The sequence below is a fragment of the Coffea eugenioides genome, chromosome 1 (genome assembly GCF_003713205.1).
Source record: "Coffea eugenioides isolate CCC68of chromosome 1, Ceug_1.0, whole genome shotgun sequence".
Taxonomy (NCBI): Eukaryota; Viridiplantae; Streptophyta; class Magnoliopsida; order Gentianales; family Rubiaceae; genus Coffea; species Coffea eugenioides.
In genome coordinates, this window is record NC_040035.1 from 2,328,752 (window position 1) to 2,356,727 (window position 27,976).

Sequence of the window (27,976 nt, forward strand, 5' to 3'; positions counted from 1 at the left end):
TCATGAAATAAGAAAGTGGTCGTGTATTAAGTGTGTTGTATTATAAGTTCTCTTGTAATTTTGAAATGAATGTGTGAGTTGAAATCTTGACTGTACTAATTGCATCTTCTACTGTACCTTAAAGTTCACGTGTGTTCAAGCTTTTGGATGATTAAGATCATTAACTATTATCATCAGATTAGCACAATGTAAGGTTAAAAACAGATTGTATGAAAACTTCTTAATGCCATTAACCCGCAAACTTTGCTTCAATACGTAATGATTTGTAATTAGGGTAAAGAAATTCAGGAAGCCACTAGGCTGTTTTCTTTATAAAGTTTTGGACGTTTTGCTCTATTGACTATTAAAAGCTTCATTTTTTTTTTTTTGTAAGTGAGAGAGCTCAAATTCAGGATGTCTCGCTTACATTTCCTCCCCCTCTTCCGAACCACCCAACCTATCTCTTCCTCCAAAAGTTTCAAATAACTCACTAAAATTCTAACTGTGGAAAATAATGGCCAATCAGTAATGTTTCTTAATTCCATAAAGTTTATGTGCATTTGTATCCATACCTACTAGTATTTTATAGAAGAAAAAATTTTAAAACACCAAATAACTTTATCATGTTTTTTATTTTATGTTTCCTAATCAACACCTACTTTTACTCTATACACACCTGCTGGCGAAATTTTTTTCAAAAAAAGTCTGAATATTTAGAATGCAAATCAAGAAATTTGATCCCTTGACCTACATCCAAATAGAGTTTTAAAACTCTCTTAGTGACCAACTACCTGAATTCACTGTTATATATGGTGATTGGTGGATTTATTTCCTTTGATATGTTTATTGATCATATGGGCAATGGTGTCCCCATAATCAACCCAATAAAAAAACTTACTGAGTAGAAAAATATTTACCGGCCAAATTGTATAGAATGGCTGATTTAGACAAAATAAGTAGTTGAGTGAATCATTCGAAAGTCCAATGGATTGAGTGGCCAAGAGTTTACCATCGTAATAGTTTGGTGACCAGCACACCTAAAGAGCAGGAGCAAACACCAAGCAGCCCAACATAGGGCAACTGAACAAGCATCAAAAGCAGTAAATTAGCAATACCTATTAGTAGACCATAATCAAAATTGCCTAATATTGATTATATGTTTACAGTCACATAACACTAGACTAGAAGTCCAAAACATACAATAACCCATTCAAAGCAGGATATAAAACTATAGTAACTCCATAAGGAGTTCTACTGATACCAGACAAATAAAACAGTATCTACAAAAAGTCATTCCTGACAAAATCTCTCCCCAATGACATAATGCTTGAAATTGTAAGCAAGCTACAGCTCACATCCAACCTACATATACGTGTTTTGGGAAGAAAGAAAAGACTAGGCAGAGAGTTCAACTTAACTTCTTTGGTCATACAATCAGAGCTGCACTTCTCTGTCATATATCCAGCTAAAGGGTATGCAAGGTCCTTGTTTGGCTCTCGCTTGAGCTCTCTCTTCTAGCTTTCTGATTCTAGCAAGCAACCCACAGACATAATCTTGAGCTTTGCGACCCTCAGCAAATAGTCCAGTCAGATCTCCCACTTTCCATCTGCCAACCAAAAACTCCAGTATATCTGCATAGTCCTTGGCTGTGTAAACACCAAGGCGTTGTGCAACAGCTGAGAAGTGCTCAAAAAGGTCATCATCGCGTCCATCATACATCAAATGAGCTGGCATAGAAATTTTTTTCCTCATCATGTTAGCAAATGCTAGCACAGTCCCATTAGGGTCAATCTCATATAGCTTCTCAACAATCTTGGTGTAGGCAGTTTCATGACGCTTTTCATCCGCGGCAATTGTACCATAGATCTGAGCCAACTTGATGTCCCCATGTTCCTTGGCTAGTCGGGCTGTGTTCCTATGGGAAATAAAAGTTGCCCTCGATCCTTATTTCTTAATGCTCTTGAGTTCCATACCTCCTTTTAGTTTCTTGAACATTGGAATGAATCAATGGGGTCATCAATCAAGTAATTGTAAAGCTTTAATTTGACTCTGGAGCTCTTCCTTTATGCTTTTTTTTTTCTTAATTAGACTTAGAGTCTCACTTGAGGAATTGAAATATGAAGAAGCGCTGAGCTTCCCCGGACCAAGCTGACCTGATGAGCTGAGCATGTCCCAAGCCTGCAAAGCAAACAAGAGAGTGGCCTAATAGGGGAGCCCCGAGGTTGTCCCCGAGGGCACTCCGACGGTCAAGTTAGTTTTCCGGTGAGTGAAGTTCACGGGAAATAAAGCAGTCGGGCGTAATTGGCCAATAGTGAACGTACCTTGCGTAGTTGGTGTACGTTACCATTTATACCTGCTCGAGAGTCCGACCTCCGTACGTTTCGGAACTTACCCGGCATAGCCTCAATCCCGCGCTGAGGGGGATTCTCCCCGCCCTCTGCGGGACGGTTCCCAGGGGCCTTTCGGAGCCCTAGTGGCGGTGTGCCCCAGAACGGTTGTCAGGGGTCTGGGGTCCAAGCCCAGCTCTGCCCTTCCTGGGCTGCCACGTGTCCAGGCCCAGGACGGGGCCTCTGCACTAGCCCCCTAGATTAGGTAGGCTTCCAGGCAGACCTAATCTATACCCTTGTCACGTGGGAGTCCAGCGTCGCACTGCTCTGCCGTGGTCACCTCTGGTACAGTGCTGTTACTGAAAAGCTACGCCCATGTCCTTTCAGTTGTCGCGTCCCTTCGGTCTCCGTACCGCTCTTAAATGCGTTCACATGGGACAGTTCAAATTCAAACAACTTTTTCCCCCCATTTCACCCCCTATAAATAGGGGTTACCAGATTTCATCCGACTCTATTTGCCATTTTCCTCTCCTCGTGCATTTTCAATTTCCAGCAACAAGACTTTCGGCTCTCAGTGCCTAGATTCCGGCGATTTCTCCATCTTTTCTTACTCCATTTATCAGTAAGTCATTTTCCCTCTTCCTTCGCACTTTTTTCTTTCCTTCGTCACCTTCTGCTTTTTATGTCGGATCGGTCTGGTGTTACCTCCACCGCCTCTCAGATTTCGGCCTATCGTAGAGCCCTTAGGATCCTCATTTCTTCCTCATCTTCATCCTCATCTTCATCTTCATCTCCCCCTCCTCCTCTTTCTTCCTCTTCTGCTTCCAATCCCAATTTCCATATCCTTGACTTGCTCGAGCCCATAGTCATCATGAGCTCTCTATCTGTCCATTTTCCTTCTGCCCGAATCTTGGAGGAGGTGACCGAGCTCGATGCCCTCATCGAGCAGCAGGCCACTTCTGTTCCCTCCCCCAAGTCTCCACATGACTCTCCCGGCGGAGTCCAGGGGGGAGTTGGAGAGGACAGGGACTCCTCCGAGGGAACCCCTGCTTCCGAGCAGGGGGATGATCCTGGATTCGACTTCGGTTATCCAGACCAGCAAGAGGTCACCCTCTCACCCGAGGTAGTGGCCGAGCTGGCCTGGTCTTTCTTCATTTCTCCGGCCTTCGAGCCGCGGGCTGCCTGGCCCAATGACCTAGCCAGCCGACCTCCCCCTGGCTTTGTAGCCATCTACAGAGAGCAGCTGCTCGCGGGGCTCCGGCTCCGAATTCCTCCAGCCCTGGCTGAGATCCTGAGCTACTGGGGGCTCAGAATCACCCAGGTCCATTCCAATTCGATCAGGATCATCATTGGGTTCCTAATCTTCTGTCAAATCTGCTCCATCCCCTATTCTCTTTTTCTCTTCCGAGCCTCCTACACCCTCAAGCTCTCCCTTCCTAGGTGGTACCGCCGAGGTACTAGCAAAGTTCGGGGGGGAAAGGGCACCCAAGATCTACTCTTCGGGGTCCCTTCTTCCGTAAAAAACTGGAAGGGGGACTTCTTCTTTGTCAAATCCACGAGCTTTCCGCCTAATGTGTGGAAGGTCGGGGAGGTCGACTCCGACCCCTATCCGGAGGACTTGGATTCCGAATCCCTCAGCCAGCTGGTGAGCTCCAACGTGAAGTTCTACGCGGCCAGGTTTTTCACTGAGCAGATATCTGCGGCCAAGCTGATGGGGACGTTGTCCGGGTCCCCTGGAGAAGTGAAGCCCTCCCCCACTGACTACGACACTTGTAATGCCGCCCCTAGGCTCCTGCAGTCTATTGCTTCCTTCTGTCTTTTATTGACCTGCATTTACTAACTTGGTGGTGTTTGCTATAGTAAGGAGGCTCTCCAAACTGTTGGGCACGCCCTCCGAGCAGGTCGCCCCCATCCCGCAACCGGAGGCAGTCAAGACGGCCTCAGCATCATCTCCGACCCCAGGGGGCAGCTCGGCCTCTCCAAAAGAAACGCCCCACTCTTCATCCCCCTCCAAGCAGGTCGCCAGCAAAAAGAAAACGACCGGACAAAAGAGGGGTCGAGGGGACGAGCCCTCCCAACCCGGGAAGAAGCTCACGTCAGCTCCAGCACAACCCCCTCCTCTGCTAACGTAGGGGGACGCCTCCCACGCGGGTCCAGTCCACCTAGGGGTTGGCTCCGCGGAGGAGCACGCATGGGAGTTGCCTCCCCCCAGCCTGTGGCACTTCCGCCACGTGGCCCCAGTGAAGCCGGGTCAGGCCCCCACTATACATGACCCCCGTCGTTTCTGCCCGTCCTGGGGGCTCTCTATCAACGATCGAGCCCAATTCCTCGAGGTGGCTCGCGAGCTGATTGCGGGCTCGGTCCTCCCGCGAGATAGGAGGTGGATGGAGCTGGCCACCCCGTCCGAGCTCCGGGACATGTACTACACTGCCCAGACTCAAGTAGGTCTCCTTTCATTTAGGTCGCTTGCATCTCCGTTCCTTCCTTACATGGAGTCAGCAGCACGCTAATTTTTCTTTCCATTGCTCAGGCCGATGCCGCTGGAGCTGCCCTGGTGACCCGCTTCTCCGAGCTGTCTCCCGACTTGGAGAAATTGTAAAAGAAGAATCGGGAGACAGAGCAGAGGCTTGCCCAGGCCCTTAAGGAGGCGGACTCCTTAAAGGCCCGGGTGGGCGAGGCCGACAAAGGGCTGGAAGCGGCCCAAGTCCAGCTTGCCTCTACCCGGTCCGAGCTGGATCAGGTGAAGGGCCTCAACCTGCCTGGCTTCAACTTGGCTGACTTCAAGGACTACAATCCCCCGGCCGAGAAGAAGCTGGACTGGCTCTTCGACGGGTATTGCAAGGGGCATGTCCTGAAAGACCTGGTAGGCAGAAGTGATGTGGGAGCCGACCTGACGGAGGTTCCCTTGGTGGAGGACGGGGCTCCGGGCAGAGCTTCCGGGAAGGAGCCGGTGGCCTAGGCGACTTAGGGGTCTCTCGAGAGTTGAGTTGTACATCTTTTCTCTTTTTTCTTTTTATCTAGCTCGGTAGGCTTTGTAATATGTAGGTTTCGAATGTACATACAAAATTCGAACGAGATTACCTAATTTCTGGCTTCCAAGTTTCGCATGAAATCCGAACCCTAACAGTCGAAATGGCATGCCGACCGCCTGGGTTCAAACCGATTTACTAAAGCAGCCATGCCGATCTCCTGGGTCGAGCACCCGTCAAACTATAAGTCAACAATCGAATCAAACTAAACTAACAATCGAATTCCGGCAACCTAAGCGGCGTGCCGACCTCCTGGGCCGAACATCAATCCTTAAGGTTTTTAAGCCTCGCCGACCTCCTGGGTCGAGCGTTGAACTCTAGCAATCAAAGCCGTATGCCGACTTCCTGGGTCGAGCACCAAATAGATCCATCAGGGCCTCGCGCCGACCTCCTGGGCCGAGCATCTATCAAACTTTAAGCAAAGCGACGTGCCGACCTCTGGGGCTGAACACCAGACTTTCAAGTTTTGAGCCGTGCCAATCTCCTGGGTCAAGCATCTATCAAACTTTAAGCAAAGCGACATGCCGACCTCTGGAGTCGAACACCAGACTTTCAAGTTTTGATCCGTGCCGACCTCCTGGGTCGAACGTCGAACTCCCGGATTTTATCAAACTGCATCAAAATAGTTTATGACGTGCCGGCCTCTGGGGCCGAACACCAGACTTTAAAGCTTTAAGCCATGCCGACCTCCTGGGTCGAGCATCCACTCTCAAACTTTAAAGGCATTCCATCCATTACCATTACCATCCATCACCCAGCCCCCCACTAGGACACTTAGCACTGTCTGAGTGTGCTAGTGTAGGACCTAAACTTAAAAGTTAAACGGTGTTGGTAAAAGGAAGGTTAAAAGTCTGACATTTATTCAATGATGAACTTGTACACGAATTCTGAAGAATAGACAGTAAGATACCCTGGCCCAATCTAACCCACGAACAATCGCAAGTTCGAGAAGTGCCAAGTGCGGGGTATTTCCACTCCATCTAATTTCGTAAGGTTGCAGTAGCCAGCTCGGCTCGTTTCCAGGACTTTGTACGGTCCCTCCCAGTTCGGATCAAGTTTGTTGGAACTGTGGGACTGACTAATTGAATTTTTTTTTAGGACGAGGACTCCCGGCCGGTACTGCATCTCCCTCACCTTTGCGTTATGATAGCGGGCGAGCTGACCTTTGTACTTAACCATCCGTATCGCCGCTTCTTCGCGTTTGGCTTCCAGCATGTCCAAGTTACACCGCAGTTCTTCCTCGTTGGCCGTCACAACGAAGTTCTGCGTCCGAGGCGAAGGGAGGCCGATCTCTACGGGTACCACCGCTTCTGCCTCATAAGTCAGGGAGAATGGGGTCTCGTGAGTGGCCGCCCTTGGCGTAGTGCGGTAAGCCCAGAGGACACTAGAGAGTTCATCTAACCAATTGAACTGGGCCAGTTCCAACCTAGTCTTTAGTCCTTGCAGAATGGTTCGGTTAGCGTTTTTCACCTGGCCATTGGCCTGGGGGTGGCCGACCGATGTGAAATGTTGGTTAATCCCCAACACGGCGCACCAGCTCCTGAAGGGGTTTTCAACGAACTGTCGTCCATTGTCGGATATCAGAACACGCTAAATCCGAAGCGGCAAACTATGCTCTTCCAAAAGAATTTCTGAACTGCTTTCCCCGAGATAGTGGCCAGAGGCTCCGCTTCCATACACTTGGTGAAGTAATCAATGGCCACCACGAGATACTCGTATCTCCCAGGGACTCGAGGAAAAGGCCCCAGAAGGTCTATTCCCCACTGGGCAAAGGGCCAAGAACTTTGGATGGGGATCATCTCCCGAGGTGGCTGGTGGCGCAGCGGGGCGTGCACCTGGCAAACTTGACACTTTTGAGATAGTGCCGCGGCGTTCCGAAACACTGAAGGCCAATAGTAGCCTAGGAGCAGACACTTCTTGGCCAACACCCGGGACCCCACATGCGTCGCGCATAAGCCTTCGTGAACTTCACGGAGGACGTAGTCGCCCCTCTTCAGGAGTCACGCACTTTAGCAGGGCTACAAATACGACCTCCTATAGAGGGTTCCCCCAGCGTAGGCGTACTTAGCAGCTCTGAGTTGGAGTCGGCGAATCTCGATTTTGTTCTCAGGGAGGGCACCCGAGCTGAGAAAGTCCGCGAGGGGAGTCATCCAGGAGGCCGGGCTGTCTATAGCCAAGACCTAGACCCGGTCAACGCTTTTATGCTTGACTACCTCCACCAGCACTCCCTTGCTCAGGTGAGCGAACGAGGAGGATGCCAGTTTCGACAGGGCGTTCGCACGCTTGTTCTGTGACCTCGGCATCCGCTCGATTTCAAAAGTTTCGAACAGGGTTATCGCCTCCCGTACCTTAGCCAAGTACTTCTTCATGACGTCCTCCTTGGCCTCGTACTCCCCGCGGACTTGGTGGACTACGAGTTACGAGTCGCTCCCGACTTTGATCGCGGTTATACCCATCTGGTGGGCTATCCGCAGTCCCGTCAATAGGGCCTCATACTCGGCCTCATTGTTGGATGCCGGAAAGTCAAATCTAAGCGCGTAGGTCAGCTCTTCCCCGGTGGGCGAGGCAAGCAGCAGGCCGGCTCCGCTTCACTCCTTACTCGAGACCCCGTCCACGAATAATTCCCACGGCTCTTCCGGCCGTACGTCCTTGGGCAAAGAGATCGGCTCAGCCATGGACAAACTCGCCCCCTCAGTAAGGAAGTCTGCCAAAACCTGAGTTTTGATAGCAGTACGAGGCTGGTAGCCGATGTCGTACTCGGCCAGCTCGACGGCCCACTTGGTCATCCTGTCCGAGACCTCAGGTTTTGTGAGTATCTGTCGTAAGGGCTGATCAGTCATGACTACAATGCTGTGGGCCTGGAAGTAAGGTCGGAACTTCCTGGCGGCGTGTACCAGGGCAAGAACCAATTTTTTCGTCGGCGTGTACCGCGTCTCCGGCCCCTGTAAAGCTCGGCTAACATAGTATATGGACCTCTGAGTCCCCCTGTCCTCCCGCACCAAAATCGCGCTAACGGCCTCGTTGCAAGCAGATAAGTATAGGAACAGGGTCTCTCCCTGTTCCGGGGCGGTCAGAGCAGGCAGTTCAGCCAGGTATGCTTTTAGGATCCGAAAGAAGGGTAACACCCTCACCGCGGAGCGCGAGAGGAATCTATTCAGGGCGGTCATCATTCCCGTGAGCCGTTGGACCTCCTTGACGTTCCTCGGAAGGGCTATATCCACGATGGTCCGGAGCTTATCCGGGTTGGCCCGAATCCCCTCTCGGGAGACCAGGAAGTCCAGGAACTTTCCCGACCTAACCCCGAAAGTACATTTCTGCGGGTTCAACCGCATCCGGCTCTCCCATAGAATGTTCAAGATTTCACTCAGGTCGAGAACGAGCTGCTGGTCGGTTCAGCTCTTGACGATCATGTCGTCAACGTAGGCCTCCATACTCCTGCCGATCTGAGCCTGGAAGAGTTTGTTGACCAAGCGCTGGTAGGTAGCTCCAGCATTTTTCAATCCAAACGGCATTGTCCGGTAACAGTATGTCCCTTCCTCAGTGATGAAGGAAGTCTTTTCCCGATCTTCCTCGGCCATTTCTATCTGGTGGTATCCCTTGAAGGCATCCAAGAAGCACAAAACGTCAAAACCCACAGTAGAGTCTACTAACCTGTCGATCCTCAGCAAGGGGAAGCAGTTCTTTAGGCAGGCCTTGTTAAGATCTATGAAGTCCACGCACATCCTCTAGGACTGGTCCTCCTTCTTCACCAAGATCGGGTTGGCTAGTCAGGTCGGGTAGTATACCTCCAGGATGATCCTGGATTCCAGCAGCTTGCCGACCTCCTTCTTGATCACCTCATTCCTTTCTGGGGCGAAACTTCTCTTCTTCTGCTTCACTAGCTTGAAGCGGGGATCTACGTTAAGGTGATGGACGGCCAGATCAGTTGGAATCCCGGGCATGTCCTCCACCGTCCACGCGAATACCTGGGAGTATCCCCTTAACAGGGCCTTCAAACCCTCCTTCTCCTCGGAATGTAGCGATGCGCCAATGCGAAGGACCTAGTCAGGCCTATCTTCCCTCAGGGGGAACTCCTCGACCTCGTCCTGGGTGCTCAACTGCCGGGTCTCCTCCCCTGGAGTGTAGGGCTCCAAGGTGATCGTCTGGGCGACCACCTCTCCTGTCCCCAAAGTATGGCCAAGTAGCAAGCTCTGGCCACTTCTGGATCGCCACGCACCTCGGCTACTCCTCCCGGAGTGGGGAATTTGACGCTGAGGTGGAGCGAAGAGGGAATAGCTCGGAGGGCGTTCAAAGCAGGCCGACCCAGGAACACGTTGTACGGGGATTGTTGTTTGACCACCTCGAAATTGACAGGGATGGTCCGGCATTTGGGAGCCTGCCCTACCGTGACCATCAGGGTGATCATTCCCTCCGGGTTGACGGGTGGTCTGGTGAAACCCACCAGGGGTGTCCGAACTGGAGTCAATTGTCTGTCCTCCAAGCGGAGCTCTTTGAACACCCGGTGGAACAGGATGTCCACCGCACTCCCTTGGTCGACGTACACCTTCTTCACCCGATAGTTATTGGTAACGACGTCTATCACGATAGGCTCGTGGTTCCCGGACGCCAGGGGAACCGCATCCCTGGACCCGAAGGTGATCTCCTCGTCCATGTGCAAGCGATTCAGGGAGTCTTCCTCCTCGGGGGGAGGTCGCCTGTTTTTCCGAGCTGTGTGGCTATCCCCCCCGTGGAATCCCCCAGCGATGGTATTTATCACCCCCGCTAGATTCTGGGTGTTCTGGTCGGGGGAGCTATCCCGAGGAGCGTCACGCCGATCAGGGTGATCGCGACCCTGGCTCTCGTCCCTGTCTCCGCGGTAGGTGCGCCCCGACTCCGGGCCTGGCCGATCTTGCCGCACGAATCGTCCCAGTAAGCCGCGCTGGATCAGATCCTCGATCTCCTTCCGCAGGGTCCAGCACCCCTCTGTGTCATGCCAACGTCCCGGTGGAAGGCACAGTACCGGTCCTGGTGTCGTTTGTTCCGAGGCGTCCCCATCTTAGGCGGCCGTTCTCCCAGGCCCTCCGCCTCCATGACGACTAGGATCTGGATTCGGGGCCGAGTCAGGAGGGTGTAGCCTTTTTCCGGAGGCATTGGCGGAGCTGGGGCTTTCTCCTTAGAAAGCCGGTCAAAGACGTTTTTCTTGGCCGGGCCATCCTTGCTCTCAAACATATTACTAAAATTCTATTATAAACCAAAATTATGAAAAATTCAAAATATGATATTAGAATAATGAGAAATTTATAAATTAACATGATAATTGAATATGCTATTAAATTACTAATAAAATTTACTTAAGTCATATTTTTAAGTTTTATAATATTATTATTGCAATCAATAATGATAAATAATAAAATATTTACAGAATGTAATAATTACTATATAAACTTAAATAATAATAAATTAGACATAATTAGAGTTTAGAATTTAAATAATTGGTATGGTGTTAAAAATATTGTAAAATTTACCTAAGTCATATTTTTAAAATTTTTAATGATAATGCTAAATTGAATAATAATAAATAATGCAACATTAAACAATATTTATAGAATGTAATAATTAGCAATAAAATGAGAGTTTTGATAAATATTTCACCCATCAATGCACCTCTTGCCCTTATATCGCGGAGTGGTAGAACAATCACATTTCTAATGAATTCTCTTATGTGGTAGATCTTGTCCTAATTGTAATCGTTCGGACCTCCGAGGTAGTGCATGAACTTGTTCAGGTGTTTGATCATCATCATCGTCAACGGAGGGATCGAATACCGGAGTTTGACCGCATCTAGGACAAGAACCATGTATAGACGCTCTAAAAGAAGCACTAATGGGAACACTGTCGTCGTCTTTATGCAAAGCAGGTGAGAAACCAGTCGAGATCCCTATAAAATGGTGCATTTGATCAAGATTATCCTGAAACTGAATTTCTGGACACATCGTTGTATCAATCATTGTAGACGACGATGCAACAGCAGACGTATAACCAAATACGGGTATGGGAGTAGGTGTGTCACTGAAATGACCTCCAAAAGCTGGCACAGTAGGAGGTGTGAAGAAAGCTTCATTATGAGAAAAGTGTATGCCAACAGGTGGATCGTAACCGGATAGTGATGAAGTCTGCATTATATCTTCGTCCGGAACATAAACAGCATGCGTAGAGGTGCTTCCTCTGCGACGTCTAACTGCTTGTTTCTTACCACGGACTTCCCTAGGTAGATGCTCGACAGGCATCTGAAAAGGGGCAGCAGAAGAGGCAGATTGACTAATATATTGACGAACAAATGGACCAGCTACTGTTTTATGTCCTAGATTCAGGTACTGTAATGCGCCAAATGCCTTCTCACGAATGGCTATTAGTCCCGGATGAGCACACTGCGTTGGATTTTCGGGATCAAGATACATCCCACAGATCGAACCAATCCGAGACATCGAATCAACCTAAAAAAAAAGAAATTTGTATATTATAGTCATATTATATGTTAAGAAATAAACATGCAATGTGATTTAATTACATAAAAAGAAAAAGGGTTTAATAATTTACCAAATAGTCAAACTGTCCCCCATCTGGCCGATGAGTATCATCTACTACTTGTCGTGAAACAGGAGGTGCTATATAGCGTACAGTAATGTTCTGGTACCATACAATGTACTCATTTGAAGGTATTAATGGATCGCTGCGATATCCACTAACAACCGATTGAGCATGACGTTCCCAATATTGCACCCAATGACTATGGTACTGGGCCCAATCCTTTCCGGAACAGTCTGAGCGACCTAAAGAATGTAATTTCTTATCCGTGTTTGTATCGACGGAGGCAGGTATCAGTTGAAATAACCCAAATTGTCGTAGTACCCGTTGTGGAAAGTGAAATTCCACAACCTCCCAATATATCCATGGAACTACTGACCGCCATATGTGCTGTCCGGCTGAGCAATAAGCGGGGAGCTGTGCAATAAGGTCGGTAGAATATGGCTCCCAGATAAACTATGACAATAAATTAGTTCAAGTAAGTGCGATTATAAATACATATTCAGAGTTTGCTATCAAAATTGTATATTAGTTTGAGTACCTCGTCGGCTCCCATCTTCATGAGTGCATCACAAAATAATGAGACGACATGCGATGGCACATATCTAGTTGTACGTTCTCCTGCCCAACGACCACCTCTGGGAAAATTATCGCCTTGTACAGCAGGAAACAAAACGGTCGGACGAATCCTGGGCATCCTTTCCCATGCCCATAACTATAAAAAAATATAAAATTTTTCACTAAAAAATCACTATTAAATGAAATATGGACGTGCAATGATTCCAAAATTATGCATGCAGTACCTGCAAAAGCATGTGCGGGCCAGCTGTGCAGCTTGTGGTTGCGTAAGATGCTTTACAGAGACGGGAATATAAACAGGCAAGTGTGGCGCTGCCCCAACTAAAATTACTCAAAGCCTCTAGGTCTCGTAAGTAATCCAACCAGTGGCAACTTACAACATTTCCACACGTGTCGGCAAATAATTGCCCAGCAAATAAGATCAAAATGTAGCATCGAACATGCTGTCGAACTAATTCCTCCGGTGCATCATCTGGAAGAGGCTCGTATTAAAAGTCAAATATTGGAACAAGTTTCAACCTTCCATCTTTAAAGTGTCGTGCCTCAGGTCTAAAACCTAGAAGCTCCTCGATCAATTGCTTCTTGTGTGCAACATTTCTATTTCGATCAATAAGTGTCACTGGTAATCTGTCGACACGTAGACCCTATAATACCTACACGTCCTGTAAAGTGACTGTGGCCTCACCAATAGGAAGATGAAATGTGTGGGTCTCCTGCCTCCATCGCTCAATAAGCGCTGTGATCAATTTCAAATTACCCTGCCTGTACGATCCCCCAAAAACCTATTACACGAAGGTAATTTGCTATCCGAGGATTCAACTGATTTCGTACCAAATCCCAAAAAAAACCATCAGCTCATTTTATATCGAGCTGACTCTCTTACCCTAAAAACACGGCCTTCGATCGATGTATATCCTGCAAATATAATACGCCATCTTCGTGCGGACCCTATATAGGATCGAGCGTTTGTCTAGGCCAATGTGACATGTTTAGGATAATCTGCACAATCAAATATTTATTAATAGTCAACACATAGTCTCAATTTTATTAAATTGTACGTCAGCAATAGACATATAGTCAAAAACTCAAGCAAATAACTAACATAATACATAAATAACTACAACACAACCTTTAACTAAATTTTCATTCCATTCAAGATTTTACACATGAAAATGACTAGAATAAGGGCAATTGGAGGCGTTGTGGCCTGTCTGTGAACAGTGACTACAACGACGAGGCGCATCGGGACATCGACGATCCATTTGGTTATATATTCTTGCAATGGCCTTAGGACCGGGTCTCTTTTGTTTAATTCTTCCTACATCATAGTTAAGTCGCAACTCCGAAGAGATCCAATAAGCTGAATCCGGTAGAGGTTGAAACTGTCCTTGAAGCGAAGATTGCCATGCTGAAAATGTGTGCACGTGACCTACCAAATGGTACGGATTTGTACCCGACCTATAACAAGCTGCAAATACGTTCGAGCATGGAAATCTAAGCTCAGCCCACTTGCCACATGTACATGTGCCATTCCCAAACTGAATAATCTGCGCATTGCCACCTTTTCTATTATCGCATCGACCAATAGTAACGCAATAAATTCCACCTCTATGATCATATACTTGGACTGAGTGTGTCCTTGCTTTTAGTTCATTTTCCAAAAATGGCTTCCATATTTCTTTCGGAAAAGCATACATGGTGTTGAAGGCCAATTTCCGCTTAGACATAAAGAGTTCAACAATTTGATTAAAAGTGAACTGTACGCATGCTATTATTGGTAATAATCGAGCATTGCACAATACATTGTTAAAGCACTCAGCTACGTTCGTCGATGTGTGGCCCCACCGATATCCCCCATCCTTGCATAATGTCCACTGTTCCGGTTTCATAGAACCACCATTCAACCATTTATACGCCTCTTCATTTAACAACCATATTTGTTCCATAAATGCCTTATATTTTTTGCTTGATTTGCTGCACCGGCAGCCCACATAAGATCCTTCAATCTAGACAATGATAATTAATCGATGATTAAACTCATATTTAGTAGGTATTCATGCTATGTATTCCGAATGTAATATTCAAAAATATATATACCTTTGATTTCAAAATTTTTGGGCAAAGTTGCTCTGCACGTGTACTAAACAGTATCGGTGCATGGCCAACGGTTCTTTCCACTCCGGTAAAGTATTCATAGCATGTGTTATGTCTTTGTGCCTATCCGAAATAACGCAGATATTTTCCACCTCACGGCACACATGACGTCGCAAATGCAACGTGAATCATGTCCAACTCCGATTTGTCTCTTCATCTACAAGTGCGAATGCAAGTAGCCACTGCCGATTGGAAGCATCAAAACCAACAGCAACCAATAATTTTGCTTTGTATGTACCCTTCATAAATGTGCCGTCAACACAAATAACTGGCTTAAGGTGTCGAAATGACTCGATTACCGGTCCAAATGCCTAAAACACGTAATGAAAGATGATGCATCCAGTACTACTTTGCGGATGGTGCTCCCACTCAACAACTGTTCCAGGATTGGCTTTCACCAATTCCTGCATGTACATAGGGAGCGCAGCTATAGAAGTTGGCCAATCACCATACACAATATCAATCGCACGTTGCCTAGCATACCATGCTTTTTTGTACGAAACATCCGTATCAAAAGCACGTTTAATGCTCGTTTGTATTTCTTTGATGGCATATAACGGACCATTCTGGACGTGATGTATTATGTACTCGGCTATGAGTTCCGAACTCAACTGTCGGTGGTCATTGGAATTCGAAACTCGCACACACGTGTGTTCCTTCACAAATGTTACAGTTTTCCACATGTTATGTGTGCATCTTAGAGTGGCTCTTAGCTGCCAATTGCATGGAAGCGAAGCACTATGGGACTTGCAGCGGACATACCAAGTCATCGATTTACTTTCTCGCACTTTGAACTCCCTGTTGTGTTTGATCGACCAAAGTTTGACAGCTCTCTGCACGTCGTTCTTTGTTTCAAAAACCATTCCCAATCTAAGCTCCTTTGTCCGCTCATCCCACACATTGTACTCCGCCGAAACTCCTTTCTTAAATGGATCAAAATGCAGTGAGGCTTGCACACCTTCAAGATCATTTAGTTGGGCTGGTATATGATATGAGGTCGATGGACCGGCAGCCGATTGAACCGGTGGATTGTCAGATTCTTCATCTATTTGATCCTGCTCATCATCGTCCGAATCATCACCGTCTGGTTCTGGTTCCGTGTCTTGATCAACATTAACTCCTTCACTATCTGGTATGGTCGATAGAATTGTCGGATTGAAAATTTCCGTTTGAGGCAACTCATCAAAAGAACGATTTATCATCCTTGCACTTTCAGTTACCTCAGTACAAAACATACTGTTTGACTCCTTTTCAAAATCATTCTCGAGTAATGATGTTTGTCCACCCTCATGGTCACTTTGAATATGATAGGTTCGTGGCTCTACTTCTACATATATCTCACATGCCGTGTGTGGTGACATCAACTTCATATGATATAGTGTATCAATGTCATCTTCGCATTCCAATTGTACTCCAGCAAATATGTTTTGGCCAACAGCATTTCTAAACCATAGATTCAACTTGCAAATATTCTGATCTAATTGCATGTAGGTGTACACTCTATCCACCAATTCATCATAACTTATTCGATGTTTCACTAAAACAGCTTTTTTACACCATGGAGGTTCATATGCGAATGATCCTCCGGTCTCGTTTATTCTGCCTCCTCAATAAAATTGAAACACCAATGCAAGATCCATCGACATTTTTTCCTTAATCTTACGAATATTTTTATGTCAACTTATTTCTTTTAACAACTTATCATAATTACAAATATTAATGCAATAAACGTTTTCATTGGTAATAGCACCACTAATAAAATAATCATCAATATCAAATAAATAAATAAAAATAAATTTATCAAACAAATAGTATTATTCACATTATTAGAGTAATGATTTTCTTTAATTAATCATAAGTATTATTAGACCATGCTTGTAGTACTGTAACTTATATTTTTAAAACTATTAGTATTACTTATTGTTTATTATTCATATTAATATTACTAAACTATAGATTACTAGTACTGGTATTATTAATGTATCAATTAATATCTCACTATCTCATATTGTATTATTGTTATTTTTACTATATAATTTTAAACACTCAGTATTTACTATTTATTATTTATTATTTATTATTTATTACTTACTATTTATTATTAACTATTAACTATTAACTATTTATCATTTACCATTTATTATTTACCGTTTACTATTTACTATTTACCCTTTACTATTTACCATTTACCATTTACATTATCAGTTACTTTTTACTATTTACTATTTATCATTTACTATTTACTACTTACCACTTATTATTTACAATTTATTATTTATTATTTATTATTTACTATTTAACATTTATCTTTTATCTTTTATCACTTACTATTTACTATTTACTATTTAACATCTACCATTATTTACCTTTTATTCATCATTCGCCTAAACGACTACTGCATCGATAAAATTAATTCTAAAATCCGTCAATAAATAATCTTTAAAAAACTTCTTTAGTAACCATAAAGGCTAACCTTATCATTTGACTGTTAAATAATCTTAAATGTAAATATTAATTCACCTGCCAACGATTATTAAATGTTAAAAACTATCACCGTTTATTCATCTGACCTTTAATATCAATAAATAATCATTTAATAATATATCTTACTATTAATAGTCATTATTAATTCACCTAAAAGACTTGTAGGCAAACCATAAATAAATCATAAATAAAAGACTACTGCAAACCATAAATAAAAGACTACTGCAAACTATAAATAAATATCTCATTCCAGAATTAAATAAATGTAAAGTAGCATAATATTTAGAACTTAACATAACTGCAAATATAATACAAATATTATTAACAAAATTATTAAATAAACTAACCTGGTCAGTGATATGTCGTTTCTTTACAAAATTTCTTTCCGATCCACCCCTCAAATTGTAACGTTGCTTTCCTGAATCATCGTCTTAATCGATCAGTTATTCTCGAAAATTTAGGAGAAATATAAGATGAGGACCACCAGAAAGGGAAAGCTAAGAAAAATTTGTAAAAACGATGAAGAAGAAGATGAGGACCACACCAGAAAAAGAAAGAAAACGAAGGAAGTGTGTTTTCTCAAGTGAATATATAGAGAAGAGAGAAATGTTAAGGTTGTCCGTAAAGATGGGGCAGAATAGCTATTGTCGGCAAACAAATAATTGTAGTACTGCATTGACTACAAATTGTTTTTGACTAAATACTTAACTTTGATTAGTTTAGTTTAAAAAAAAATTAGTGCATGGCCGTTGGCCTTTTTTATCCAATGACAACCATTGGATATGTTGGGTTGATGGGGTTGACGGTGAAAAAATTGTCACCGCAATCAAGATTTGCAGTTTTATTTTAAAAATATTATTTTTCAATTAAATTAAGCCATCTCACTTTAAAGAAAATATTTTGATCGACAAAAAAAAATTCTACTCGACGCCGTAAATCAAATTTGCTGCGTCAATAAAAAAAAATTTTTTACGCCGCAAATCAAGTAGCAAATACGAAAAAATTTATTTAGTGCCTCCTCTCCGCATGAAGCAAATAATTTGGCCTCAAACAAAAAAGTGAAAAAGTAGTCTGACATATGAAAAAAAAGTCAAAAAGTACTACTCTTTTCAGTCCGCAAATAATTTTGGTCTCAAGCAATAAAATTCAAAAAGTCATCTGACATGTCAACAAAAGTCAAAAGTTGCTTCTGACGTCCTGTAAAATCATGGTCAGGCTTTAAGGCCCTTTCGCGGCTCATGAAGCGTTGTTATTTAAAAAAAAAAAAAAAAAAAACCGAACCAAAAAATGAAACCAAAAAAAATGAAAATTAAAACTCTTTTTTTCTAGTCGCCTCCACTCCTAATTGCAGCGACCCCTTAACCAGCAAAACTCCCCACACAACCCCAATTTTGTGAACTTTTTCAAAATCGACAATATACTAAGAAATTCGTCCTCTACTCACAACAATAAATAAAATTCACAAAAAAAAAGAAGAAAAAGTTGCAAAAATAAAAATCGAGAGAGTTTAATAGAGAGAACATAAAGATAATTGAACAAAATAAATCTTTATCCCAAAGCCTAAACTTTAAAAATTGATAGATAAAAGAAAACATAAGAATGGAAATTGCAGAAAATAATAAAAAGGAAGTTCATACACAAAAGAAATGGATTTCCGACTGAAAATCCATTTACAATAAATTATTCAACAGCTGGAGATAACATACTACACTAGAACCATGCTTCCATTTATTTATGCAACGGCTAGAACAATTTGCTAATTGTTCATTTAGATGCTAGCAGCATTTTAGCTTGGAGCTTTAGCATGATTCAGCAGATACCAAGACAGCTACCCTCATCCGTAACGTCAGCGACGACGCACACACAGACACCACAACAGCCCCATGGATTATATCTGCCGGGTTTCCCGGCGGGTGAACATTTCCCTTCCTGACCATCATGAACTCCAACGCCAAGCATTTTTATAATCTGTCCTCCAATTGGCAGCATTTTTCTGGATGCAGTTTTGACAGCATTGGTGGTTTCTGTAGCTTCCCCAGCTTCATCTTGCCCCAGCACCACACCTGCAAAAGAAATTAAAAAAAAAATCTTAGAAGGAAATTAGCTAGTAATGGATGGTAATTGAGTTCTACTAGTAATTAATACTCTAATTGAATTTAAAGACAAACTAACAATTCAATTAGGTTAAATGCATTAAATCTCCGTGAACTTTCACCTTAGTTGCACTTTACCCCCTAAACTTCTCTAATAGGCACTTTTTGTGCCACCCATGACCCATCCCCCCAAAAAAATGTCCTTGCAATAATGTTTTTACTCTCTCATGATACCATTTCCTTCCTTTCATATTAGATGATACGAATAATTTGAATACTATATGAAATATGCTTAGAGAGAGAGAGAGAGAGAGAGAGACTATTGTGTTAATTATGACTGTATGCAAATGATAAAACAAAATAAGTACGAGAGACTAACTAGATGCAAGGAGCACAAGAACAACGAAGAAAGAATAATTAAAAGCCATTTGATGTGAGATCCTGAGTGCATAAACTTTTGCACACATGCGTATATATATGGTGCTGAATGAAACGGTAGATGTAACCCCTTGGGGAGTGCCTATAGAAACACTTTAGGAGTAAACTATAATTAGATATATAGTTTGTGGGGTTTTTTTGTGCATTTAATCCATTTTATTAGACAAAATACCTCAAGGGGTTTATGTGGAAAAGTGCTAAATCACAGAAGTAAAGTGTATTTTACCCTAAATTGAATTATATGGTCATATAACCTGAAACATTAGGACTATTTATTCTACGGTATTGTCAATTTAAACCAAGCCAATGAGTCTTTTGGCTAAACATGCTTCCTCCTTGAGATAAATTACGGATGCATATTTTATGTCATTCTCTCCACTATATAATTTTGAGCATTGAAATTCCTCCAATTGATGGGTGGATTTCAAATCCAAATCCCTCATCCAAACAGATCCTAAGAAAATCTTTCCTACTTCACCCATCGTTTTGTTATGGCATTTTTGCAGGTCAAATGATTGTACAAATATGGTCATACAATTGCGAACGAAGTACCATGCCCTCGATCCTTATTTCTTAATGCTCTTGAGTTCCATGCCTCCTTTTAGTTTCTTGAACATTGGAATTAATCAATAGGGTCATCAATCAAGTAATTGTAAAGTTTTAATTTGACTCTCGAGCTCTTCCTTTACGCTTTTTTTCTTAATTAGACTTAGAGTCTCACTTGAAGAATTGAAGTACAAATCTTTTTGTTTTTTATTCTTTTACTTATATATTTTTTGTGGAGCTCTAACTTCCTATGCATTCACATATCTCTAGTGCCTGAAATTGCTGCTATTTCACACAAAAATTATTGAAAAAAAAAGAACTTTTCATTTTAACGGCAAGTAGGCCCCAAAAACCAGTCTCTCCAAAAAAAAAAAAAAAAAAAAGGCACTTCGTGCCATGTAGATCTGTTGCACTTTGCTATCTGGTCAAACAAATTATGTTAAGACTTGAATGATTCGGAATACATTTTGGCTGGATTTGTAAGGGTAAACGTTGTGTTATTTTGTATTAAACAAAAGTTCTCATGGTTTAATTATTTATTGGGTTAATTTCACATACCTCCCCTAAGTTTTTTACAATTGCAGAAAGCTCCCCTCAAGTTCTAAAAATTGTACCTACCTCACCTATTTTCACTATTTAAGCAACATTTTAGGCACAAAAGGCTATACTTTTTCTCAAAATTCCTATAATGCCCTTAAGTTATAATTCACAACAAAAATGTAAAGGAAAAAAATGGTTCACAATCTCTGTTTCTTTTATCTTACTTGCTATGACTAATACCTACCCATCAACATCCAAATCACCATTAAATAAACACTTATCTTTGTTCTAATGTTCCTCTTTTATCTAAAAATTTTTTATGCTAACCATTGTACCAACTATAAACACTACATCAGATACTCAAAAGTTTTCCTACAATCTCATATCAATATAATAGTTTACTTAATACACAACAATATTCATTAATATAGTGAATGACAAAAAAAAAAAGGTATACTAGATATTATCGAGAGAACGTGACATCTAAATCACACATAAAAAAGTACAACAAATTCAACTTGTTAATATGTGTTCCCCTCCGAGCACACTCCTAAACACACACAAAAACATGGCATAGGGAAAGAATCACAATTCACAAGTAGCAGTCAGTGAGAGGTCCACTATTTAGTAGTAGGGGGTTTTCCCCTATCCGTCTCTTTCTTCTTCTCTCTTCCCCCAGCAAGGAAGTGAGAGGTCCAATAAGTAGGGAGGGAAGAAGACCTTCACTTCCTCTCTAATTCCCATTCAACCCTTTCCCCTTAACCCCGTTTGCCTCCATCCCACATCCCCAGTAAGCCCCCAACCCCTTCTACCTATCTATGTTTTTTGAACTGTCCTTTATAACTTGTAAATTGTTTTCTTGATTGCAGAGTTGGTCAAGTTAGTTGCTTTGCAGCCAGTTTATGGTTTTTGGGTTTATGGAGAATAGAATAGCTGCAGGGAGTTACTTTCAGTACTCTCCATCTGGAGGTCATCCCCCACTTCAGAGGTCTACTTCCATTTCAGATCGTGAAAGGTCACAACTTTGATTTTCCCAAGTCTGTTTTTTCATCCAAGTTCATGTATTTATGTAACAATTTCAATATCTAATTTTCATTTATTGATGTGGATCTCTCTAGTCTGGTTTCTTTTGTTGCATGACTTTAGTACGATGTTTGTGTTTTTCGTTTGTGGTGGTCTCCTAAGAGGTTTGAGTGTCATCTCGTCGGTCTTTTGCTGACTTGACGTCCTAATACAGCAATATTTGCATAGGTTTGTAACTCTTGTGCTGTCTTTGGCTTTCATTCGTGGACAAATTTCTGATGTTCAATTTGCAAATACATCAACAAAAAAATTGATTAAGCATGTTGAAAGAGGATTTTATGCATTTTCAACATATCATGTTGAGGATTTTGACTTTAAATGTCCTCCTATTGATAATACTTTACGCATGTCGAAAGAGGATTTTATGCATTTTCAACATATCATGCTGAGGATTTTCACTTTAAATGTCCTCCTATTGATAATACTTTACTTTTATACTCTTTTTATTAATGTTCACGATTTAAATTCTTTACTTCTTCCAGATATCTGGCAGATTTAATAGCAGAGAGGCGCAATTTGGGACCTTTTATACCAATTTTGCGTGTATGCAGCAGGCTTCTAAATCAAGGTTGTACATTGTAAAATTACTGTCGCACATTTTGTCATAGTAGATTAGTTGGAATATTATTTGGAAAAATTAATGTAGCACTTTTTGTGATGTGACTTATGTGAGATAAAAAGGTGATTGAAAAGATAAAAAGGCGTGTTGGAAGATGTGTTTGTGATGCATGCAAACAATTTTTGGCCAAATAAGTACTATCCAAACACACTTACACCACATGTGAAGCAATAATGTTTAAACACTTACATCCATTTATATGGTGTCATATATTTCGTAGAGTTTGCTTCCTATTAATCAATCTAATGTTGCATTAATTTTTTTTTTCTGACCATTGGCAAGATTGTTATGCTGTGCCTTGAAACAAAAAAGTAGAATACTAGAGTTAAGTGTAGCATTTTATTGATAGTACAAACATAACATTTCTGTCATAATTTTTTACCCAGCCCGAAAAGCCTACGACACATATTTTTTATGTTTAAACTGTTCAAATATCTTGAGCTGGCTTTCCTAGAAAGAGTGACCATTCTGAAGACAATCACCGTTTTTGCTATATGGTCACCACTACTCATTAGCTGTTCATCACCTATTGTGCTTCTATCATGCGAGGCTTAGGTGAATATTATTGATTTAACTATTGCCAAATTTAAATCTTCAGCACCAACACCACCGGAAACTGAGAAGAGGATTCTGGATTGGTTGGTGTCTGTGATAATAAGTACTGCATCACAAGACGTAATGCATTAGCATGCCAAATAATAGGCTCTGCTCTAGCTCTGCTTTTTAGCTTTAAATTGACTTTTAAATAGCGATGTGAATTAATTATGGAAAATTCCAGCAGTAACAGTAATTGACCTTTTGTGATGTAATCCCTTCTTTTTGAAGTTTAGCCTCTTATTGGCATTTCACTTGAGTAAGCTAAACAAGCTTGATTTTAAATTTGCTTTTTGGCTGACAACATCCTTTTGTAGAAATCATGCGGGTATCAGGATTGGTATCAAATCAGTATTTGGATCATGAAAGAATGGGCCATGAAAGTCCATATGGATCATTAGGTCAACATCCTAATGGAGGACCAATGAGTGTGGAGACATGGAATCCACTGGGAACAGAGGTATGTGTGCCTTCTCTTTCAACAGAGTTAGTGAAGCAAGGCAATACTTTATAGGTTTACATTTATTGTGATTATGCAATTCATGAGGATTTGATACCTTAATCTGTTAGTGTAGAGCATCCATATGCCAAATTGTTGATAGTCAAAAGTCTTATATAGATAGAAACATATTTTTATGAACAGGCAGCACATAAATCTTTGAAATTCTGTCTGGTTCAGCATTCTCGATAAATTGGCTTACTGTTACAAGAAAGATCCTAGGGCAAATTTTTAGAATTTGTTTTCGTTTCCATTTGCAAACTCCACTGCTAATTGGAGGAAGATAGCCTATTTATCTTTTTTCTTCAATAGAAATTTATATATTCATGAACCTAAGCTTTGGTGCAATGTCTGTTTTGACTGGGGACGTAACTTCCTCAATAACAGGGATGATTTATTGTAGGGATTAGGCAGCTAATACTCTTCCTAGATCTGTTAGTGGCAAGACATGACGTATATCTGCTCATAAATTCTGTGTAAATATTAATCTGGAATAAGGTTTAATCCCTTGTTCCATAATTGTCTGGATCCTCTAGTTTCTTATTTCAGTTGATTGAATTATTTGGATTTATTACATGTCTTGCGGTGCATAAGCAATTTTGAAGTTACTAGTCTTGGCTATACATTAGTTAAGAGCTTCTGGTTCTTATAATCTAAGAAGCTAGATATTGAGATTGAACATATGTTCTTCAAATGTAAGACTTATGGTGGCATGAGTTGACTTGTTTCAGGAAAATAGACTTCTCCAGAAGTTGGCTCCATTTCAACCTTCCCCTCTGGAATGGTATTCAGTTCCAGGAACTACTCCCATTGTGAAAAGAGTCATCCGACTGGATGTTCCTGTAGACAAGTTTCCAAATGTAAGATGCAACAATATTCACTTTTTGTGTTTATGATTCCTTGATAGCAATGAAATCTAACTTGGAAATCATCCAGTATAATTTTGTTGGCCGAATTCTGGGTCCACGTGGAAACTCCCTGAAACGTGTTGAAGCCATGACAGAATGTAGAATTTATATAAGAGGTCAGGGCTCGGTTAAGGATTGTAGCAAGGTAACAAATTCTTTTCCAAACCCTTTGGTAATTCATTTTTAACTGTGAGAGTTTCAAGCTTAAATGAACATAAATACAAATGGATTGAGGATATATTTGACATAAAATTGAAAGTTTTTGTCATCCCTTTTGTGGAAAGTTGAAAGGAAACTTTCAGTTCTTTATGGTAGTTGTTGGCTTCCAAACTCATTTAATTTGTTTTTGAAATGCTAAGTTTTGCTCACTAGAGACATATTTCCTCCCCTCAGGAAGAGAAATTAAAAGATAAACCTGGATATGAACACCTCAACGAGCCACTACACATCTTGCTGGAAGCTGAATTTCCTGAAGATATGATTGATTCCCGTGTGGATCATGCAGTTGCCATATTGGAAAAGCTTTTAAAACCTGTGGTATGCGTTGAAACCACTTTGCTGTCTTTTAATATCTCATTTTTTTTAGATATCTTACACTTCTGTTTCATAGGATGAGTCCATGGATCTTTATAAGAAGCAACAACTAAGAGAATTAGCTATGTTAAATGGAACTCTAAGGGAAGAAAGCCCTATCATGAGCCCGAGTATGAGCCCCAGCATGTCTCCTTTTAATAGCACTGGAATGAAACGTGCAAAGACAGGGAGATAACATCAAATACACATGATGGATTGCTGGCATCTCTGTTGGTTTCTCCTGATCTTCTCCTCCCTGAGTTACACCGTCGCAAAAGCTTCCGCAAAAGTTACTGAATTGCCTACATGATCTCTGAGCATGGTTTTGGGGAACCTAAAGTTGCTAACCACTTCGACGAGGATCTACTGCACGACATAGTTTATTGTAAGATTTCATTTCTATCTGACCATCAATTCTTTAATCTGCCAGAGTGATGATATTCATCAATTTGTTTTTGACAAAGATGATTATAAGCTTCAATAATTTCAATCTTGCGGTCACGTTTGATAAGGTTATCTTTCAAGTTGTGTAATAATACATCGATGGTTTGCAGATAAAGAATATTGTGAATCAACAAGCTTCATATAGCAGGCGTATTTTTACATATTTCTTTGATGTCTAAAACGTATGGATCCTCAACAGGAGTTTAAAAGCCGTGCTTGGACCTTTTGCCAATTATGGGATCTGGCAACCATTTAAACACACTCCAACTTTTGTAGTTTCATCGTCCTCTGGCCTCTGGCAATACCATCCATTGTCTCTCCCCAAGTAACAGGAGGGAACAATAGTGTATAGGTATCAAGATACTCTCCTACGTTCTGAGCCCCTCAGGGTTGTCATAGCTGGCTTTGCTAATTTATTTTGAGGAGGACATAAAGCAACCGGTCCTTTCCCCTTTGCTAACTAAAGAATGCTTCTGCTTGGCTCCAAAGAAAAATCCTGCCGAAGCCATGTCAAGTGGACCATTCGTACAAGGAGGCGAGTCTGCTCAAGCTGTACGTAGGTAAGCAAAAATGGCTTTGCGTAACCTGCTCAAAGGAAGGCGAAAACCGTATCTAAGGTTAAGTCACTGTCTAAAGTACCCGGTGCAACAAATACAAGTAGCATCACATAGATATCACGCTGCCAGATAGCAAAGGCATGGTTTGAGGGCACAGGCAATGTGAGCCAGATTGTTCCAGTTAGACAAGCCCTTAATCTACATACAGTTGCGTGAAACCCCAGCCCTACAAAGGGGTAAAAAGGTTACTGCACGCATAAAAACACAGAGGATCTACTTTATGTACCTGTTTATCAGCCAAACAAACAAACAAAACATGATGTGCATATAATAACTTGAATTCTACATACAGGATTGCCAAACTGAGGTTTGGCAAAAATAATCTTGATTTCTCGGAGAACTCAATGAGATACACGTCTTCTCTACAACTACGGGGCCACAATTCTATCCAAGGATGAAGCTGAGATATGTACAATCATACAATTTCAGCTGCAACCATTGATTGTCATTCATCACGTGTCAACAAATGATTCTCCAAAAAGGGAATACCCCAAGTTTCCTGATTTCACTCATATTGATACATATGCTACAATCTAGAAATTTAAAATATATGAACTTCAACATGGGGGTAGACGATTGCCCATAATCACATTGCGTCCATACAACAATTCGCCAAAGTGAATTGCCAATTACATCTGCACGGAAGGCTATAGTGAGAAAAAGGATGCAAACTTTTTTCAAAGAGAACGCATGCATAATAACATTGAGCAAATAAGATAAAAGGTCAATATCTCCTCTTGTCCCTAAGATGAATATCTCAACCAAACCCCATAGGTCAAATATCAAGATGGAAATGCATGCCAGATGCAGCATGCTAAGTAACTAGACAGACAAGGGTGGAAAAGGGAGAGACAAACTATTTGGTCATGGATAAGAATCAAAAGATATGATGTAACTTTAGAGACAGCCATTTGAAGGGTAAAATATATCAAATAGTAACACCATACTACTGGCAGGAGAATGGGATCTGGCATGAATAAAATCACTTTTGCCCTCCTGCCTGCACAGGCCCAACATTGAGATAGTACAATCAAGGCTTTTATGGAGAAAGAAAACTACTGTTTGATATTTAGCCTACTATCCACCTATTTCATCTAAATTAGTGCTCTCTAAGAAAAAAGCTGGATCTACTCTGAACTACTCATGTAGATGTTGCAGTTCTCCATATACTAAGGTGGTTACAATTCTGCAATACGAGGATACCATCAAGAAGTAACCCCTCATTCATATTGCATCTCTTCATGCAAAACAAGATGCATATATGTACAGGTACCTACTACTATCTATATACACTATAAATCGATTCATATTTATGTAGGGAATTGAACCAAAATCAGAAATGAGCTAAATGAGACATCAACAGCAACACAGTCAACACTTTAAACATCGAACAGGGAGATACACCCAAAGCCTCACCTCAGTTATGTTCAACACATTGAGAGATGAACAAAAGCTCAATCCCGAAGACCAAGCTCAACCTCAAGCTCATCATCCTCTTCAAACAACTTAAGCAAGCGAGCGTACTGCTCTTCACGCTTCTTCTTTTGCCAAAACTTGAATAGGAAAAAAGATAAAAGCACAACAGCCACAATAACAAGGCATATTATTGCTACACTGGATCCCATGCTGCCATGTTTAATAGATTGGCCATCAGTCTTCGTCCCATTTTTGGAACTCGATGAATCATTTGAAGTACCTGAGCAGGAAATGAATACATCTTATAGGCTGATGATCTAACAAAGTGAGACCAATATTATTCAACATTACTGGAAACATAAGCAAGTGCTGATAAGATTAGCATTAAACAAGGAAGCAAGATATATTAATTTAAAACACGTACTAAAGACTACAAGAATAAGGTTAAATGCTTTAACATCATCTTGCTATATCTCATGTCAAGCACCGT

At 41.8% G+C, this 27,976-nt stretch overlaps 3 protein-coding genes and 1 long non-coding RNA gene across 5 annotated transcripts; 1 reads left to right on the top strand and 3 right to left on the bottom strand.

Moving 5' to 3' along the window:
- Positions 1-1,413: 1,413 nt before the first annotated feature.
- LOC113760526 (stearoyl-[acyl-carrier-protein] 9-desaturase, chloroplastic-like) lies at positions 1,414-2,378 on the bottom strand. The gene is made up of 2 exons (XM_027303148.1): positions 2,372-2,378; positions 1,414-1,922 (listed from the first exon to the last, which is right to left on the bottom strand). The coding sequence occupies exons 1-2, from the start codon at positions 2,376-2,378 to the stop codon at positions 1,414-1,416; spliced, it is 516 nt and encodes a 171-aa protein (XP_027158949.1).
- Positions 2,379-18,808: 16,430 nt separating this feature from the next.
- On the bottom strand, positions 18,809-19,644 carry LOC113779240. Its single transcript, XM_027324774.1, has 2 exons — positions 19,589-19,644; positions 18,809-19,179 (listed from the first exon to the last, which is right to left on the bottom strand). Exons 1-2 carry the CDS (start codon positions 19,635-19,637, stop codon positions 18,926-18,928), a joined length of 303 nt encoding a protein of 100 aa, XP_027180575.1. The 5' UTR covers positions 19,638-19,644; the 3' UTR covers positions 18,809-18,925.
- A 1,685-nt stretch (positions 19,645-21,329) lies between these two features.
- Positions 21,330-25,610, top strand: LOC113762482 (KH domain-containing protein At1g09660/At1g09670-like). Of its 2 annotated transcripts, none has more exons than XM_027305959.1 (8): positions 21,330-21,523; positions 21,603-21,721; positions 22,299-22,384; positions 23,347-23,489; positions 24,260-24,388; positions 24,465-24,581; positions 24,830-24,973; positions 25,047-25,610. In XM_027305959.1, the coding sequence occupies exons 2-8, from the start codon at positions 21,636-21,638 to the stop codon at positions 25,203-25,205; spliced, it is 864 nt and encodes a 287-aa protein (XP_027161760.1). In that variant the 5' UTR covers positions 21,330-21,523; positions 21,603-21,635; the 3' UTR covers positions 25,206-25,610. The 2 variants fall into 2 exon arrangements, with proteins under 2 accessions (XP_027161760.1, XP_027161751.1); XM_027305950.1 differs by having other exon boundaries at positions 21,331-21,523; positions 21,603-21,748.
- A 701-nt stretch (positions 25,611-26,311) lies between these two features.
- Positions 26,312-27,787, bottom strand: LOC113762495. The gene is made up of 2 exons (XR_003467206.1): positions 27,487-27,787; positions 26,312-26,705 (listed from the first exon to the last, which is right to left on the bottom strand). It is a non-coding gene; the product is annotated as an uncharacterized LOC113762495 (long non-coding RNA).
- Between the last annotated feature and the right edge of the window lie 189 nt (positions 27,788-27,976).

Coding starts and splice junctions, on each gene's coding strand:
- LOC113779240 (XM_027324774.1), bottom strand. CDS start 19,637: ATGGCTTTTAATTATTCTTTCTTCGTTGTTCTTGTGCTCCTTGCATCT. Junction 19,180..19,588: donor TCTTGTGCTCCTTGCATCTA/GTTAGTCTCTCG, acceptor TTTCTTTTGCAG/GTGTGGTGCTGGGGCAAGAT.
- LOC113762482 (XM_027305950.1), top strand. CDS start 21,636: ATGGTTTTTGGGTTTATGGAGAATAGAATAGCTGCAGGGAGTTACTTT. Junction 21,749..22,298: donor TCCATTTCAGATCGTGAAAG/GTCACAACTTTG, acceptor TACTTCTTCCAG/ATATCTGGCAGATTTAATAG. Junction 24,582..24,829: donor CGGTTAAGGATTGTAGCAAG/GTAACAAATTCT, acceptor TCCTCCCCTCAG/GAAGAGAAATTAAAAGATAA.